The sequence below is a fragment of the Myodes glareolus genome, chromosome 1 (genome assembly GCF_982192425.1).
Source record: "Myodes glareolus chromosome 1, mMyoGla1.1, whole genome shotgun sequence".
In the NCBI taxonomy this organism is placed as follows: domain Eukaryota; kingdom Metazoa; phylum Chordata; class Mammalia; order Rodentia; family Cricetidae; genus Myodes; species Myodes glareolus.
In genome coordinates this window covers 44,719,435-44,739,387 of record NC_142026.1, presented here as the reverse complement: position 1 = coordinate 44,739,387, position 19,953 = coordinate 44,719,435, and the positions used below count along the sequence as shown (strand labels likewise).

Sequence of the window (19,953 nt, the reverse complement as noted above, 5' to 3'; positions counted from 1 at the left end):
GGCTAAACTTAAGTAGCAGCTCAAGGTGCACACATAGAAGCATTTGCTAAAACTAATAGTATTTGTGATTTATTCACTCAAAAAAATAAGGTTCACTAGCAGATTTTGAGCTCTAGTTAATGATGTATACTATAGTGTTCAGGAATGAAGTACATTAGTCTTCACTTGCGTTATGAGGCATAAAAATAAGATAAATCCATGAATTAAAGTACAGACATAGAAAGCCAAATGTTTCTTATCAAAATGTCACTTTCAGAATTAAGTGGTGGGTAGTGGGATTATCATTGCAGAATTCCTTCAACTTTTGAAATTTTCTTTTTGAAAGTGTTGACAGAAATGAGTGTTTATTCTAAAATGTATAAAAGTCTTACTTTTTAGAAATTATTTTAACTCAGACGAAAGATGCAGGTTTTTTCCTTTTTTCTCTCTCAATCACAGCTTAAAATTTGTGATATCTAATTAAATCATCTTTTGTTGTAAGTAGATCGCTTGTTTGTTCCCAGCTGCTCAGCCCTGAAATAACCACACAGAAACTGTATTAATAAATCACTGCTTGGCCTATTAGCTCTAGCTTCTTAATGGCTACCTCTTACATCTTAATTTAACGCATTTCTACTAATCTGTGTGTAACCATGTGGATGTGGCTTACCAGCAGGATTCTGTCTGGTGTCTGTCTCTGGCTGGGCTAAGTGGCTTCTCTTGACTCTGCCTTCTTTCTCCCAGCATTGAGTATAGTTTTCCCCACCTGATTCTACTCTGCCCTATCAACAGGCTGAGGCAGTTTCTTTATTCATTAAACAATAAAAGCAACACATATACAGAAGGACCTCACGTACCAAAATTTGTGATATGTAATTAAATCATCTTTAAAAATTTGTGATATCTAATTAAATTATCGTTAAACATTTGTGATATCTAATTAAATGTCACTAAGTTGTTACATTTATAAATTAAAACTCCATATGCACAATTCATGAATTAATAGCATTTTTAATGCTCAGTGGGTAGGGAAGAAAGGTAATTTGGGTTTTCATGTTGTCAGAGGCTCCCACCTGGGGTTGAGTGCTCTGCCGGAGCCATTGGTGAGGAACATCTCCTGGATGTTGGAAAGCAGAAAGAGAGAAAGGAAAAACCTGGGAAGTCCTCTCACTACTATATAACAAATTACTACCAACTTATTGCTTAAAACATAACTAAAATTTATTCTCTCACAGTTGTTGGCGTAGATGGACACAGTCGTGTTCCCTGAGCTGAAGAAAAGGTGTCAGTCTACCTCAGAATGTTCCCTTCGCTTCCGGTGGCCGCTAGCAAGCATGATGGCGTGGCTGTATCCCTGCAGGCTGCCTCCATAGTGATGAGGCCTCCGTTTGTTATGCTGCTGCCACCCAACTTTTAGGTACCCTTCTGGTGGTCAGCAGGACCCACCTGTAGAGTCCAGGATAAGTTTTCATCTGTAGGCTATGTGAACTTCGACCTGACATTTAGGGGACATTATTTAGCCTACTGAAGATACTGTGTGAGTGTGGGTGCACATGAACATCCTTATAACTGAGACACTGTGCTGTCCAAAGACTGAAATAGTATTCAACATTTAACTGCATACTGTCTCCGAGGTATTGCTATATGTATAATATAATATTTTATACACACACACACTGTATATATTTTACTTATTTTCCTAACTGGAGGGGTGGACATAATTTACATAAACTTACTAAACCATGCATTTTTTTCTTGTGTTTGACAACTATTAAAACTTCAGAGTGATCAAAAAAATAAAATGGGGGAGGCCTCGTTCAGTGTCAGTGTTCCAAGAGACGTGCTTTAGGAAATCACACCACCCTCCTCCTGTGGAGGATGTGGAAGTCAGTAAGATAGGGTCCTCTGGAACGACACATCCATCTGTGGATTCACTGCTTAATGAAAACTTTGGTGTTCAGACATCCTTATTATGTGAGTAAAAGCATCTTTGTGAACATGAAATGCAGCCTTAAAATTCTTGGAGTTTGTTGTTGTGACTTCTGCCTTAGAGAAGAAACTTCTGGAAGCTGAGTTCCATCTTGGCTTCAGAACTGTGTTATAAACAGGCACAAAGACACAGGGGCTATAGCTGAGCATTGCAAACATGTCTGTTCTCCATAGGCAGGATTTTCAAAGCACTTTTTATGGTCTGTTTATTATGTGTAGAGTGGGGAGGCAGTGACTGGTATGGTCTGCATGTGAAACTCAGAGGACAGCCGTTAGGAGCCGGCTTTCTCCTTACACTGTGTGTGTCCCGGGATCAAGCCCAAGTAACAGGCTCATGTCAAGTGTTTCTACTAAGCCGTCCCTCTGCCTCATAGATTTTCTACATAAAACATTAGAAATTAATAAATTTCTGATGCTGTTAAATATCTGTTTTATCATTGTGTTGTATTTCAGTGTCAGCTTCCTCACCCCCTAATTTTTCCTTGGGGTCAGTTTCTCACAGATCAAGGACACAGCTGTGTCAAGGGATGGGAGGAAATTCTGTAAATGATGGGATATTTTGATACTTTTAAAGCATCCTTTCCTTAGGAGCATCGTAAGCACACCTGCTGTCTTTGCAGTGTGTCCTAGGTACCAGGTCTTGTTAGAAATGCACCTGCATTGTGAATCTTATACATACTCATGTTCTTCCTCTTCTGTGCTTCCTCGAAAGCTTATTCTGGTCTCCTCCCACGGGTCGAAACCTTCACATCTAAATTACATAACTGTCAGACTACATTTTTTTTCCTTTATTTTAAACCTACTTGGTCCCTCTCAAATTCTTCTCTTTCAGATTTCTATGAACTTTTTAGAATACGATTGGATATAAATAAACAGATAATAAATTTAGACCCGTCAGTAACTTTTGAGTCTGTGAATGCATTGTTCCTTCTCTTTATATAGTCTTTCCAGGAGCTAAAATCAAACCAGTATTCAAGCTAATGCTTGCCTGAATGTAGTACTGTCTGGATAAGACCTTTTCATAGTTCCCTCTTTTCTGAACTATGGCATGGATTTGAATTTCCAGATTCTCTAGAGTCAGATACCTTAAGTATATTGTGTATCTAATGAGGGTTACTTACATTTCAGTCCACAGTTACCCTGCCACGTGCGTGCGCGCGCGCGCGCGCACACACACACACACACACCTATAATTTTTTTCAGGATTACTGGGTATAAATTGTATAGTTCCTTTGGGATCTTTAGGAACATGAAACTGCCTCCGAGCACACTTATGTGACGTCCTTTCAGTGTCTGGCTTTGTTGTCACATCTTTGTTCACTAATAACTTTTGAAAGTAATAACCTGTTTCCCCTGACCCCTCCCACTTGCTTAGAATGCCTGAACCTGTTGGTTTACATTGTTCGATCCTGAAAGAAGTGTGTTCCTGTGTAGGGCAGGAACCTACCTACCTTAATCCTGTGGTTCTGCTCCTTTTCATGGCTGTCGACAGAGTGACTGTAGTCACCAGGAGTGGGTCATAGAGCGCTCACTGGAGATTTGCTTTCCTCGCCTTAGTTCTTCTAAAAAATAATGGAGTACTGCCCCATGACTGTCGCTCACTTCTCCTGGGCCTCCAGCCTGCTTTTTCAATAGAGAGCCTCACTGTCTTGAAGCAAAAGTGAAAGGTGCCTTCTCCCTTCTCCATGTTTCTTCACTGCCTTTTCTTTGAGAGTTGCCGCGAGAGCATGGGTAGCTTTCCCCCACTCTCACTATAGTTTCTCTCACTATTAGCAACTAGTTTTATCAGCTTTCTTCAACTTTCCCTAAGAATGTTTTTTTCTCGTTTTGGGGAAATGACTAGTCCAGGTAAAGCCACATGAATTTTAGTGATTATGGTATTTCAGTTGCTTAAATTCCTCAGTCTAATGCACTTGCATAATTATGATTTGTTATTTAGTTACAGTGTTGACTGTGGACACATACATTTGTTAAGAATTATATTTCACTGTGTGGTGGTGGCACATGCCTTTAATCACAGCACTGAGCAGAGGCAGGCAAATTTATGAGTATGAGGCCAGCCTGGTCTACAAAGCAAGTTCCAGGACAGTCAGAGAAATCCTGTCTTGAAACCCACATATACGCAGAAAAAAAAAAAGAATTATATTTATAGATATATGTAAATATAAGTACCAGATATAAAACTATTCCTCTCAATTAAAGGTTTCATTTATAATCAAGCCTTTGCATAGCTGAATAAATTAAATGTTTGAAACAAAATCTTTAGATGTATTTTATAGGCCAGTGGAGTCTGGGACATGAGACCCATGATACCCAAATATCACGATATCATTACCACGATAGCCAATGAAGTGAGGATTGGAGAGGCTGTCTTGGCATTTCTAAACCCTACCCTTCTCTACTGACTGGATGTGAAAAAGAAAGTGTAGAGGGCTTTGTTCCTCCACCCTTCAGACAAATGCACATCAGATTAAATCAACTATCTTCCTTTGGTATTTAAAAATTACAAACTATATTGCTGCTACTAAAAATTCTTGATTGAGGCTATTATTGTCACTCGTAGAAATAGAAGTATATGAGCAGTTAATAAAAGTGTAATTGTTATTTAAGTAAAATGATTTCTGGTTGTGTCAATATAATGGCTAAAACAACCAAACTTGACCTGCGGCCTTTCTTCTCTATAGATATTAGAGCAAAGATGGTTCTCCCCTGACACAAACATTGGACGGTAATAGCATAGGGCCAGGGAGCAGAGCTGTGGCGGTCCAGAGTCTCGGATGCAAGTCTGTGTATTCCGCAGTGATTGTGGTTGAGCCTCAGAAGTCTGAGTTCGATCTAAGTGTACTTCAGTATGGTGAACTTTGTGCCATATGCATTACCGTTCTCCTTCCTCTTTGTGAAAGATGTGTCCATGTTCTGTCCCTGACGCCTGGTCTAGACCGTCTTCCTGTTTCTGTTTTAGAGCCCAAGATGACTTGAATCTCCTGTTCTCGTAATTGCAGAATTAATTACTTGTATATCATCTCTACTTATAATCTTTTCTAAGAATTATTTTGTTAGTTTTTTTGGCAGGCCAGAGAGTAACTGAGCCTTAAAAGTTAGTGACAAAGTGCAGCCTTGCTGAGGATAAGTGCGCAAGCAATGGGAAGCGCGGGGGTGGAAGCGCTCACCCACTTTCCCCTGTGTTTGGTTTGAGCTATCTAATTACAAGCTTGCAACAATATCAGATTACTGTTTTCTTCTTTTCTCTTGAACACTACTAAATTATTTTTTCATATCACTAAAATCGCTTTCTCAAACAAAATTTTGAGTAGTGTTTTGGGATATTTAAAACTATTGTTAGCTGAAGTGGGGAACCCTTTCCTTAATATAACATTTTGTTTTTACCTCCCATGCTCTGTAGTCTTCTGAGACTCTGCCTTCTCAAAGGAGAAGGAAACCCTTTGTCAGTGTGTTGTCCCAGTTGCCTTGTTGATTACACAGGGTCAAGGGAGGTCTGTGTTGAACATCAGTCTTTGGCTGTTTCACAAAACTCCTGCGGAGGGTGGGCCAACTCCCAGAGAGTGATGTAAAGAGGCAATTAGTCACTGTGAAGCGGAGTACGGCTATCTTGAGGTGAGGACATGCTTAGCTCTTTCTTAAATGAGGCCTGAAATCTCATATCCTGAATCAACCACTAAAATAATATAATCGGCCATTTTAAATTAAAGATCAGTCAAAATAAAATATCTGTTTGATGTACAATGCAGACAAGACTTTGGTATCAGCATTTGCAGCGATTTGGGTAGAGAGCGAAGGGGAAGTCCTCAGTCAGATGTTCTGTACCCTGCTTCTACACAGACATCAAACTGTTTTGGCAAGTATGACAGATACCTTTAAAATATTGCTGGCATTACTATAATCGTTAGTATCCATTATCAGTGGTAGAAGTGGTGGGAGCTGGCCAGTATTATCCCTGACTGACTTTGTGAAGTAAAGAAATGTTCCCCATACACTGGGGCTCACCACAGTGGATCCCAGTGCTCGTGTTTGCACTCTAGCTCACCACGGTGGATCCCAGTGCTCGTGTTTGCACTGCAGCTCACCACGGTGGATCCCAGTGCTCGTGTTTGCACTGCAGCTCACCACGGTGGATCCCAGTGCTCGTGTTTGCACTGTTTTCAGATGTCTGTTTTTTACAAGTGTCTAAGCTTTTCTCGGCACAGTAAATTTGTATAGCGCATAGACCAATAAGATCTTTTCATCTCCTCTCTGTATTAAACTGTCAGGATACCAAAGGACAGCACCAGTTCTAGCTTCATCCATGTTGTACAGTGTCTGGACGCCCCTCAGTCATTGAAGATGAACTGATGGAGCCCCTCAAACAACAGTAAAACCACAGAAGGTTTTTAGCAGTAACTATTTCTAAACTACCATATTTCTCTCTCAATGAAAAAAAAACTTAATAATTTTAAGGATCTTTATTAGTAAATGTCTCTCCTTCATTTTTGTCTTATGATTCCTAGTGTTTCCATTCACCCTAAAAATGACTGCCTATATTTGAATCTTAGTAATTCTGAAGATACTTACAGTTCTATATTCTTGATTATGAATACTAATATTAATGATAAAAGTAAATATTATTTGATCCTTTACAATTACAAGCATTACGTTCATTATTGTATAATGATATACCTTGACTGTATTTTACATTTGATAAAAATGTTGATTTTAAATAAATAGAAGTTAGAATATTTTCTGCCCTCTTTCTTTGTTTATGGAATGCTCCCCAAAAGTTAGCTTAGTTTGTTAATGGACTTGTGGTAAAAAGGACAGAGCACTGTCTAAATTAAAAACAAGATTTTGAATAAAATACCCAAAGCATTAATGCCAGACTCAAATTTATTCTAAACTTGTTAGTTTAAGTTTCCTTTTCTGCCTCTTAGAAAAAACTTCAGGTATTTTGTTTCTTGGTAAGTCAAAGAAATGTGCCATTTACATGTAAGCCTTACTCTGCCTGAAGACTATTTTAAATATTGTATTAAGCATTTAAATTCATTTAATGCGTGATTTGATATATGGGTAGAGAGAACTATTTTCCATGTGAGTTGTTCATGATGACACTTATACGTACAAAGAGAAACTCTGTTTGCTGTCGTGTTACTCTTTCTTTGCTGAGTTCCATAACTCATAAGCAGAACCCAGCTGATGTTGAGAGTGCTGCAGGGCAAGTTACCAGTGCCTGGAAAGAAAGTTACCGATGAGCTCCGCCTTCTCCTCCTCAGAAGTCTCTCACCCTAGGAAGGGCCACGAATTCAGGGACCTGAAATCTTGCCTGCCTTTTGAGATGCTTCTCCTGTCTGAAAACCACAGGAACAGGTTCTACAGTGGTCATTTTCTAACCTTTCTGTGGATAGAATGGGCGTGAGTCTGCTACCGTTTCAGTGGGAAATGTCTGCCTAAATAGATCTCAGATTCACTAATCAGTTACTGGCTTTCTAGAGAATGACATTTGGTAAGTGAGAACTTAATTGGTGTCCCAAGATAATTGTTGCTAACTGGTGGAGCTGGTGACATTTTGCATGTCACTCGTAGTTCCTACCCCTGTGGTATATTAAGAATGTTTTTTGAGTAAATGAGTTAGCATTTTAATTGCAAATCAATCTTTTAAAAAATCAGCTTATGTATCTTCTATGAAAATATCTTGACAAGCGTTCATGAAAGTTAGACGTGACTTTGTATTTGGTAACTCTGCAGTTATTGGTGTTGCATAGAAGAGCATTTATGAGAAAGGACGTGGAAGAATACAAAGTGTTCCCAATCTGTCAACTTGGTTACATATACCAAATTCCTGAAATAATCTTATGTTTGTCCACCAAATTCAATTGATTAACCTAAAGACAGAATAATTATATCACTCTGTTTTTTTAAGGCTAAGCTATCCTGTTTCTAGAAAAGGTACCTACAAATAGAATGCTCATAGATGAGATTTTATTCAAATAAGGGAACTAGTTATAAATTATTGAATTTACGTAAAATTTTTAATAAATTTTCCTTTCTTTAAACATTGCGATCTTTCACATATTCTAAAAGCATGGTACATTTATAAATCACGTGCGCTGCGATTAGATTATTCTTCAGCAGAACTTGATTTCAGACTTCAAAAAAAAAATCAATCAGATGTCATTATGCTTTTTGCCAGATGTCAAATTGTGTTTTGGCAACCTCTGGTATCACTTAAGTAGCCCATCTGTGAATTAGCACGACATCCTTCAATGACATTTGGGGCCTCGCTTCCTCCTTGCTACTCTGTTTAGAGCTTGTAAACTGTCAATTCCTTTCTCAGATGTGTGTGTGTGTGTGTGTGTGTGTGTGTGTGTGTGTCTGTCTGTCTGTCTGTCTGTCTGTCTATCTGTCTGTGTCTGTGTCTGCGGTTTGTCTATCTACAGCCCATATAATGCAGGTTTACTCAGTAATGCTCTTAGTTTTAGAAGTGATTGAAATCCAGATCTGTTTTTAGAACCTTCATGTAAGTCACTTCTATGGTGTCTTTTGAGTTGTGAGGTTTCAGCTCCATGTTTATCCAACCTTAAACACACGGAGCTTTGTACGTATTTACCAACTTCCTTACAGCACTCTCTGTACATTTTCTTCTTTTAATCTCTGGGGTTGTTTTTGTCTTGTTGCAGTTTTCTCTCTTTATAGCTGTGTCTGTTGTTCAAATAGGAGTGTGGCTTGGAGGGAGCGTCCCAAAGTGTCTGTAGAGCTCCGCCAAGCCCTGCACTAATGCATCTCTAATGGGGATATTTCTTTTCACACCTCGAAGGTGATTGAGCCTGTCCTTTAAAGTAAGATTTGCAAACCAGTGTCTGGCAGCTCCAATTAGCTTCTTTTCGGTTTCAAGTACATCACAAACAGTAACAAGGTCTCCCAGGACGCCCCTCTTGCAAACAGCGCAGTCATATTTCCTCATTACTTCTTTTCAATTGTCACTAATGCCATGTTCTGGCTTTTGAGTAGGAGACAAAAAAACATAAAAACTTGGTATGTATGTAGAATGGGTCATTGTTTTCCATAATTCAAGGCTCTTTTGAATTCCTTTGATAATGTGGAAGCTTACACAGCTTAATTCATTAACCTTTACCCTTCACATAAATCAGATGGTTAGGAATCTATTGCTAAGAAGACAGATTTTTTTTTACCTCCATCGAAACTGAGAAATGCTTTCTTTTCTTAACGAGAAAAAAAAAAAGAATAAATCCACCTTATATATCTCACAAAATATCCTTTCAGTTTTTAAATTTTACAAAATGCTTCAGGTGTATTTTAGACATTCTTAAAAGCAAGTGAATGTAAAATTATCAAAAATAATTTTGGACTCTGACTAGCTTTGAGAAGGCTTTCTGGCACTTTTCTCCATTCTAAAAGAGAAAAGAGGAATATATATAATATATATTCATTCTCAACAGCTGTTACTTAGTAATTTACAATAGTAAGACTTTAGAGTTTTTTTCTTCACATCATTGCTGAAGCCTAAAAGCAAGGAGGTAGTCTTAGGGCAATCAATTCAGAATAAACTAAAGAATATCTAAGTGAACCCATGACATTTGATCTGGAAGAAAACGTTTACGCAGAGCCTCATTTTGAAGCAGATGATCTAAGATCTCCAAGGAGTCTGCTCCTTGGTCCCTTACAGATGTGACTGGGAATGTGTCTTCATACTTTCCTTCCTCGAGCTAAGGATATGCTTCCCTGTGAGCTCTCCAAGCCCAGGAGCAGGGTGTCATGGCCTAACCGGGTGTGATTGCATGGAATAGTTTTAACAGTTTCTGATAATTTTTGGTGTCTATTATGCCATATTTTCTGTGTTATGCATTTACCCTTTATAATCTCACTACTTCCCCTAAGGAGTTTGTGTTTCTTTCTTTCTTTTTAATTCCTATATTGTTATGAGAACTTTTGGATCTATGTAGAATGCTTGTCATGTAATAGTCAGAGATCTGTCCTTTGGGATGATGGGGACAAAGTATACAAAGTGTGGAAACATTTTAAATTCTAGATTCTGATTATAGGTGCTTGTGGCTTGCCTCTGTGAACCAATGTATTTTTTTTTTTTGCCACATTGGATAGAGTGTTCTCTTGATTGATATATATGAATAGGGATAGGAATGGAGACACATAGTTCCTAAATGCCCTGTGTGTTTCAGTCACGCTGCTCAGGCCTGTCAAAAATTAGCACCTGGAAAGCATTTTTATCTTTCAAAAGTGTTTGAAAATACCCCTTAAATTTTTCGTAAGTACCTGTCATGAAAATTTCTATTATTTGTATTATTCAACATTTTTTCTACTTGCATATTGTACAGTGAGGTTGTTGTGTTCATACCAAGAGCCTTTGTAAAGCCGGGCAAGCGTGCTTCATAGACGTGTTACACTGTAGTGCTTCCTCTAACTGTGTTCTGTGTAAAACAGGGCAAGTGTGCTTCATAGACGTGTTACACTGTAGTACTTCCTATAATGTGTTCTGTGTGAAACAGGGCAATTGTGCTTCATAGACGTGTTACACTGTAGTACTTCCTATAATGTGTTCTGTGTAAAACAGGGCAAGTGTGCTTCATAGACGTGTTACACTGTAGTACTTCCTATAATGTGTTCTGTGTAAAACAGGGCAAGTGTGCTTCATAGACGTGTTACACTGTAGTACTTCCTCCAAATGTGTTCTATGTAAAACAGGGCAAGTGTGCTTCATAGACGTGTTACACTGTAGTACTTCCTATAATGTGTTCTGTGTAAAACAGGGCAAGTGTGCTTCATAGACGTGTTACACTGTAGTACTTCCTCCAAATGTGTTCTATGTAAAACAGGGCAAGTGTGCTTCATAGACGTGTTACACTGTAGTGCTTCCTCTAACTGTGTTCTGTGTAAAACAGGGCAAGTGTGCTTCATAGACGTGTTACACTGTAGTACTTCCTATAATGTGTTCTGTGTAAAACAGGGCAAGTGTGCTTCATAGACGTGTTACACTGTAGTACTTCCTCCAAATGTGTTCTATGTAAAACAGGGCAAGTGTGCTTCATAGACGTGTTACACTGTAGTGCTTCCTCTAACTGTGTTCTGTGTAAAACAGGGCAAGTGTGCTTCATAGACGTGTTACACTGTAGTACTTCCTCCAAATGTGTTCTATGTAAAACAGGGCAAGTGTGCTTCATAGACGTGTTACACTGTAGTGCTTCCTATAATGTGTTCTGTGTGAAACAGGGCAATTGTGCTTCATAGACGTGTTACACTGTAGTACTTCCTATAATGTGTTCTGTGTAAAACAGGGCAAGTGTGCTTCATAGACGTGTTACACTGTAGTACTTCCTATAATGTGTTCTGTGTAAAACAGGGCAAGTGTGCTTCATAGACGTGTTACACTGTAGTACTTCCTCCAAATGTGTTCTATGTAAAACAGGGCAAGTGTGCTTCATAGACGTGTTACACTGTAGTGCTTCCTCTAACTGTGTTCTGTGTAAAACAGGGCAATTGTGCTTCATAGACGTGTTACACTGTAGTACTTCCTATAATGTGTTCTGTGTAAAACAGGGCAAGTGTGCTTCATAGACGTGTTACACTGTAGTACTTCCTATAATGTGTTCTGTGTGAAACAGGGCAAGTGTGCTTCATAGACGTGTTACACTGTAGTACTTCCTATAATGTGTTCTGTGTGAAACAGGGCAAGTGTGCTTCATAGACGTGTTACACTGTAGTACTTCCTCCAAATGTGTTCTATGTAAAACAGGGCAAGCGTGCTTCATAGACGTGTTACACTGTAGTGCTTCCTCTAACTGTGTTCTGTGTGAAACAGGGCAAGTGTGCTTCATAGACGTGTTACACTGTAGTGCTTCCTCTAAATGTGTTCTGGGATGGACTTTAAAAGTGTAAGGGGAAAAGGTTTGTCCCTACTGGCCTCATCTTGACCAGTACCAGTGCCACCTGAGAAGCTGCACTTGGCAGAATTAAAAGTCTTTAGAAAGGAGCCAAGGATTAGTGGTGCTGGGTATTTCCATCAGTTTACAATAGCAGAGTCGCACAATCCGACTCCATTTTCAGATATCAACAATACTGCCTTAGCTGCTTATTTTCACTATTCAGCTCCGTGTTTGTTTTAACATTGTATTAAGAATTTCAGTCTCAGCTGGAGGTGTTGTCATACGCTTTTAATCCCAGCACTCAAGAGACAGAAGCAGATGGGTCTCTGTGAGTTTGAGGCCAGCCTAAGTCTGCATAGTGAGCTCCAGCCAAAGCTACACAGAAAAGCCCTGTCTGAACCATCTCCCACAAAGGGAAAATTTCTGTCTAGATTCATAGAACTTGAAAATTCTGTCATCAAATATCTCATCAATGGATGATTTAAAATTAAAATTTTTGCTGTAACCCCTTCAAGAAATAGTTTGTTTTTCTTAATGTATTACCTCTCAAGCAAACTACATGGTTTTGCAGTATCTACTCATAATCATCTACACATCCTGTCTATTTCTCTGTCATATTTTTCTTTGGGGGGGAGCGAGGGAAACCTTAATGTTCCCTGTCATTCAGTTGTTGGGGGGCAGTCATCATCCATGGTTGTCTTGTTTTAAATACATGCTGGTTCTGTTCTTATGAAGCAGTGTTTGGTTCCCAGGTATAGTAGCATTCTTTCTGTTATCCACTACCTCTAGCCCACTCTGTGAGACCATAATGTTTTTATGTGTTTGTGGGGTATCCAGTATAGATTGAAGATGAATAGATACAACAAGAGACTACATTTGCTTAGTGTCTCTCGCAGTCAATCATAAATCAGACATTTTGATTCATTTGTATGAAGAATGAGAACAAAATACAATTACTTTTTTATTGTCACCACAGCATATTGAATTATCTTTTTAAATCCAATTAAGGATTGTAAAATATGGATCTTCAATATTGCCGAAAGTGTTTTAGGAAATTTTGAATCATTAGGATTTTGTGGTCATCTATGGCTTTTATTTTTTATTCTTAGCATGAGAAAATTTATTGTAAGTCATATGTAGTACGTGGGCTTTGCTTGAACTGTTTTATTCCTTCTTTTAGCATTTCTTTTTATGAACTTATTAAAATGCTACATTAAAGCCAAATGATATGAAATTAGGCTTAAAGTTTACCTTTACAATAATTTGTGTCAATCATAATTGTATTGTGTTTTAAGTTCTCTGCTGTAGTTATGGAAAAAAAATGTTTTAATCATGAATCTTTTTAGATAAAATAGCCAAAGAAGCATGTTTGCCTGGGTGCCTTGGGAATGAAATGTTTATCATTCTATTAGGACCAAATTCTATAAAAGTACTTTAAAAGAAAAATATGTCTTTCTTACTAATTTAACCTTCAATAATGAATTATATGGGATAAAATTGTATAAAATTCCCTGACATTTTATGAAGATACCTACAAATAAGCTAGGCAGCAAATGAAATATCCGAAAGGCAGAGATGGATGTCTAGTGAGTTTTGATAGATTGTACACACAGGTATCAAATTGCTTGATCCTTACTTCCTAGAAAAGGTTAATGACTCTTTTGCTTTTTACCCTTTTACTTAACTGCTATCTATACAGATTAAAAGAGGGACTGCATTATGGGGCACCCATACCTGTGTGTCAGTCTGACAGTCCAGCTTTCTGATATTATAGCGAACCGAGTTATGAATTAGGTAGCGTGGTTAACCAGTATTTTTAAAATTTATTAAATTCTCTACTCTAGTGCTGCTCAGGCTATATTGAAAAATCTTTTAACTTAAGTAAAAAATCAAAAAGATTTTTAAAATATTATATGACTGTGTATTATTAATAGTCTATATAACCATTTATTTAAAATATTAAAAATGAAATATGTTTAAAGTGAAAGTTTTATCTTTCTTGTATGTTCTGGTTTTATATCCTTTATCAGTTATAGATTTTTACAATTTTCAATTTTATGTTGAGTAAAATTTCTGCAGATGTGCGTTTAATGATATCAAACTTCAAAATTAAAAAATTAGACTCTGAATAATTATCATTCCTTGAAAATAACTGTCACCTATATATTGCAATTTTAGTTATTTTATATATGATGCATTCATTATACCACATGGGCTTATCAGATTTTCGCACCCAAATTCACAGTGGTCTTATAGGAATATCTCCTGGGTCACACAAGGTCTTAATGAGAATGTTCAGAAACAGAGCACTTACCTTGGAAGCAGAGAACATGAGACTCCCTGAGACACCTTGAATGAGAGGACTGGGGCATTCTGGCACTACTAACCTTTGACCTCTTCTTGTGGATATGTGGCCCAATTCTTGCTCATTTAAGTGGGATGCATTAGTGTAACCCCACCACTTTGTGTGTTTCAGGTGTGTGGAGGTCATTGCAAAGGAGGGACAAAACCTGAGAGAGCTGTACTTGGTGTCCTGTAAGATCACTGATCATGGTATGTAATGATCCTTTGCCCTAATCCTTACCCTTAGATGAATAAAGTCTTCAAAATCATTGAGAGTTATTTAAAGAGATATTACAACTCCTTTAGACAATTTGTGTTCATGTATGCTAATTCAGATGAAGCAAAAATAAAGGAAAAGGAATCATAGTCTAAAAACCATAGTAGAATGCATGTGTGCCTGAGTTCATGGTGACACACAGCTCCATATATACTCCTGACACACAGAACTAAAGAATGTGGGTTGAAGAAGAAGGACGTGAAAATAATTTTCAGGTCAATTAAATTTCTGATCTCATAAACATAAATAATGCAGTCAGTGCACTGAGGTCTCCCGCTCACATTAGCACCGTGTAAAATGTATGTCTGGTATTCTAATGGCAGCCTTGTTAGTGCCAGAGAGCTCTACGGCACCAGGTCTGCATCCACATTGAGAGAGATAGGAAGTAGCAGTGTCCATTCACAGCAGCATTGTACGTTATTATGTAGAATCATCTGAAAACAGCAAGAACCACCTTGTCATATGGAGTGTGAGCTCACCCTGTTGAAATAATTATGCCTTTCTTATCTTGTTCTGCTTTATATTCCTTTCCCATCAGCATGTATTTGACCTATATATAGTTTTAACCTGATAGTTGTCATTCTATGAGCGAGAAATTGTTTCCTTTTTCTGACTATTTAGATTGTTTATTTACATCTGAAATTTTTCCATCTGAGAGAACTTAATATCCCATTAAATCTTTTATTGTTAGCTTTTATATCTGCTATGACTCACATCAATCCTAGAGTGTCATGCTGACCTGCCCTGCCGAAGAGATAAGTACTTTGTGACATCCCAAGTTCGCCATTTAGAAAACCTAATAAAGGCACAACAGGACAACATAGAGTCTAGGGATGTAGCTTATTGACACATCATTTACCTAGCATGTATGAGACTCTATGCTTAGTTTATAGCTACTCCGTCAAAGAAAGGTAAGAAATATTCAGATTTTAAATACCTTTTATAGATAAAGATTTTTTTAAAAAAAAATGCTGTTTTTATGTTGTTTTCTTTTCCTAATTAAATCCTGTAAAGATGTGTTGATTTCTTTTCCTTTTTTATAGTCTCTTGACTCTCTTGGCATGTTAAACTGATATTTACATACCTGACTTTTAAAATTCTCATGAAGCCCCTGATTGTCCGTGCCCTGGAGAGTCTCTTGCTCACCACATGCATGTGAAAAACTCATGTTCCCAGCAGGTTAGTTATTGAAGACCCCCCTTCCTCCAGTCATGCCTCATGGTTCTCTTCCAGGCTCTGCCGGTCGTCACACTGCTGAGAGCCAAGAGCTATGGAGTAAATCCCTTCTTCTTTTTGAGGACTCTGCTGAAACTCGGCAGTGGGAAATGTCACTACAATTACACTGTGTTTGGGAGGTTTATTTTGTTTAACGATAAAGCTTCTGTCCAGTAACTGTTAACTTGGCATGTGCAGATAGCTTTCCAGAAGGTTTAGAGAAGAGAAAAGATGTTGGATCTGGGACATTCTAGTGTTAAATTTTTATTTTGACCTTTAGGAAGTACCTTCACGTAATAGAGACTCAATTTTTCATTTGTGAAGTAGTCTATTGAGCTGGTTTCTATTCAAGAACAGCTAGAGGTGAGGCTTGCTGGTGATGTTCCTACTACTTTCTTGTCCTAAGTCCTGGGAGTTTTTCTTTGTGACATTGTTTTCTGTATTTCAGGTCTAAATAATATTTGTCTCCTGGTGTGGTACTAGCACACTATAACCTTTCCACCACAGCTTGGTTTACTTGTGTCTCTGAATTATGTAGGTATGGTTCTCAGTCCCCTCTGCATACTAAAATACCTGCAGAGTTTCAAAAGCCCATGAATGTGTAAGCCATATTCAAGACCAGTTAAAGCAGAACTTCTAGGTGGTGGGATTGGAGCAGCGAGTCTGGGATCATGCATAAATGATGATTATATACAATCAAATTGAAACAGCTGATCTAATCCATTTGACTATTGATGTCAATTTAAAACTGGACATTTTTATGTACACCTTATTCCTAAGGGATGTCATTCCTTTGGTTACTACATATTTCTGCTTTACCCATGTTCAGATTGATCCATTTCCTCCTTATCTCCTCTTTCTATGTTCCTAGGTATGGCCTGCTTTGGTTGGGGAGCAATGATACTTTTAACAGTGTGGCAGGGTGAGTTGACTCACAAGCAGCAGCTCACCAGGCTTATCATTTGTGATTTTTGTCAGAATTCTCACAGGTGCTGAATGTGGTTATAGTGCTGAGCAGCGCTTAGTCTGCCTGTTACGAAGTTTTGTTCATTTAAATTGATACATGACACAGCTGTCATGCCGAAAGCCATCATGCTAATATGCTCCTAACTCCCTAACTCCTCAAATTAAACAGATCTTTATGGTAACAGATAACAATCTATAAACAAATCACTAAGTCAGAAACATCTAAATGGAAAACACAGCCTTTGGAAATTGCTCCCTGAAGAAAATTCAATACAGTCGCTCCTCTATCAGTGGACAATTGTTGTAGGAAGTATTGGGGCAGGGAGGGGGAGCATAGTAAGTTGGGTGACAATTCTACTCTTGTCTCTTCTTCATCACTCTTACGCGTAGTCCTTAATCTCTTAGTTTTGTCCTCGTTTAAGCCACATAGCATGTTCCGCAGGAGATAGTGAAAATGAGTAAAAGCTACCTGTGCAGTACCCACTGGTGTATTGGACACTCACTAATGGTTAGTTCTTAGAAACTGCCCCCACCATACACACACAGCACTTCTCCTCCCTCACGTATAGCCTTTTGTTTGTATGGAACATACATTCCGTTGTAATTGGTTTGCAGACCTGCACCATCAGCGAGGAGGAAGAGAGGTTCAACAGAGTCCAGCGTGTTTAAGCCCCGTCACTGTCTTGACTTTTATCTGCTTTCTTCTCGTATTTCTTCCTACAAACTCTTGGTTTCTTGCATGTCTTTCTATGTTCCTAGGATAGTTTGTCAGCTAATACCTTTTTGCTTTCTTTTAATGACTACTTCTGAAAATTCTCATTCAGAAAAGTGTCTATTGTAATTAAGAAGAGAACACGGAGTGGGAATCACTCCATACCGTCCAGGTTTACAGAGGCCGGAAGCAGTCGCTGTCCTGGCAGCACAGAGCGTCGTAAGATACAGTAAATGGAATGTATGAAGAAAGCTCTCATCCCCACTGGGTCTCGATACTAAGTCTTTCCTGTGTGACCCTTGTGTCGGGGGCAGTTGTCAAAGGACCCAGGGTACCTGAGAGTTGTTAGCACATTTCTTTTTACTTTAGCCCTCTGAAGGACCCTTAGACGGATGCTCTAGAAATACCGTTTTGTTTCCATTCTCAAACTGCCAAGTAACCTTTAAAGAGGACTGTAAACACTTCTGTACCGACATTGTAGTTTAGGGCCCTACAAAATCACTAGCACCCCCGGGGTCACTGTTTTGACATGTTTTTTCAGTGCTGGAGTTGAGCCCAGGGTTTTGACTACTGCTGAACAGCACCCCCAGCTTTGTACAGTCACCTGGTGCCACTCCCCAAGCTCCTCTGCTGCTCTCAGAAGCCCAGAAGTGCTCTTCTGAGCCACGTCTTCTTTGTTAAATATTGCTCTTGGTTGCTTTGCTTCTCTGATTGGGAACATTTTAACTTAAAACCAAGTCATGACACAGACTTTTGGGTCTTCAGGCATTGTTATCATGGGAGCTGTCATTTCATTTGACCCAACAGTTACAGGCCTGAGACATGTTCATTCTGTAGAATAGAAAGTCAGCATCCACATTGGCAGGCCCTGTATGTTGGGGAGAGGTAGTTTATTCCTGAGAGGCCAGGGCTGCCCTGCATGGCTTGAGGCTAGGGGTAGTAATACAGCTCTTTCTCCCAGGAAGAAGAATGGTAGGGGTGGTCTGGGAAGATTAATCTTTGCTTTGTTATAACCCATGTTTCACCCTTGCCATATTGACCTCCTACCACTGTTAAATGATTAATGAGCTGTACCTTCTCCAGCCATTCTGGGGATTCTGGATCTTTTTTCTCTTAGTCCACTCAGATTAGAATCTGGGATGCATTACGTAAGCCGTGCTGTTGAAGAGACAGAAGAAACCCAAAGAAGGACTGCAAGACCTGCAGCCAAAGTGCTTCTCTTTCCTTAAGTCTTACAGCCAAAATCAGTTTATTCTTATTTCATCATCTCATTTTTCGTATTATTGAGTTTGTATTACCTGCAGTGATGCTGCATTTGAAATAACCTTCTAGCCTTTCCCTTTGTTTCACTCTAAATTGACTTTGAATATGCTTGGGGATTGCTGGGTAAGATTCCCCTCTTTTGGTCAGCAGGCCTGACTCTAATAGCTAGGAAGTGACATAGAGGAACTATAGAACAGATATTTGAAAGTCAAAAAAATACTTTATTGGTTACTGTTCTTGTTCTCATTTTCCATTCTATTATTTAAATATGAATAGCATTCTTTGTTGCTTGCAGAATAGTACTGCTTTGCTGAACTCTGTTTTGCAAATTCTCGTTTTTATGTCTATGTAAAATTTTCTCTCTGTTCCTACTTTACTTTATTCTCCATCCTGCTGCATTTAGAAGATAAGATGATCTCTTGTCTTCTAAATAATGGGCCTGTTTCCTCACCTGAAATTTGGTGTGTGATTTATTTATTAGAAGAAAATGAGGGAATATGAATGAATGAGAATTTATCCCCCCGCCCCATGTGTGTGTTTATTACAGAGTACAAGGGACAATTTGTGGGAGTCAGTTCTCTTCCTCTACCATGTGTGTCCATATGACCAAAACTCTTGCAAAGACTTGACATACTGAGATATTTTGCTGCTCTGAAATATTTAATTATACCTTATCTAACTACTTTTGGTTCCTAGAAGGAATTGACTTCCTTCTTTGGTTAGTACGTCACTACAAGCTCCCCTTGAAATAAAAGATTGAACAATAACAGTGTTTATGCCATTTGCTGTGATGAGCTAAATAATGTAGATTTAGTAAGAAGAATTTTCAAAAATATTTCTTCAAACAATACTGCTGTTTAAGGGAGAACCACCATCTTAACAATATTAAGAATCCTTTTACATATATATAGTATTCATTTTTATTCAATTTCTATCAGTAGTACTTTATGGTTTTCAGTTAAGTTTACCTCTGTATGTTGTATGCATTTGCTGTTATTTTAAATGCATACAGAATTTTTCCAATAGATTTTTCTTATGCACAGAAAGACAGTATTTGTGTACTGACTCAGTATTTTCTGTCATACTAAATTTACTTATTAAATCTTTTATCTTTTAAAATAAAAAATTTAAACATTCTCTACGAAAAAACTTACTATCTAACCAACTTAACTTTGACCCTACCTTTAATCTAGTTTTTAAGTTAAAAAAATAGCCTAACCCATATTTTCAAGATAAATAAACCTGTTTGTATAATTATGGTGCATGAATAATCTTATACCTCCAAGCACATAATGCATACAATTGTTCTTAATTAACTTTTT

At 38.2% G+C, this 19,953-nt stretch overlaps 1 protein-coding gene across 1 annotated transcript in view; it reads left to right on the top strand.

Annotated features, from left to right (window-relative positions):
- Fbxl17 (F-box and leucine rich repeat protein 17) overlaps positions 1-19,953 on the top strand; it is a 472,329-nt gene that overhangs the window by 295,324 nt on the left and 157,052 nt on the right. The window contains exon 7 of the mRNA XM_087906001.1: positions 14,332-14,408. Coding sequence (XP_087762127.1) covers positions 14,332-14,408 — 77 coding nt within the window. The remainder of the gene's footprint in view (positions 1-14,331; positions 14,409-19,953) is intronic.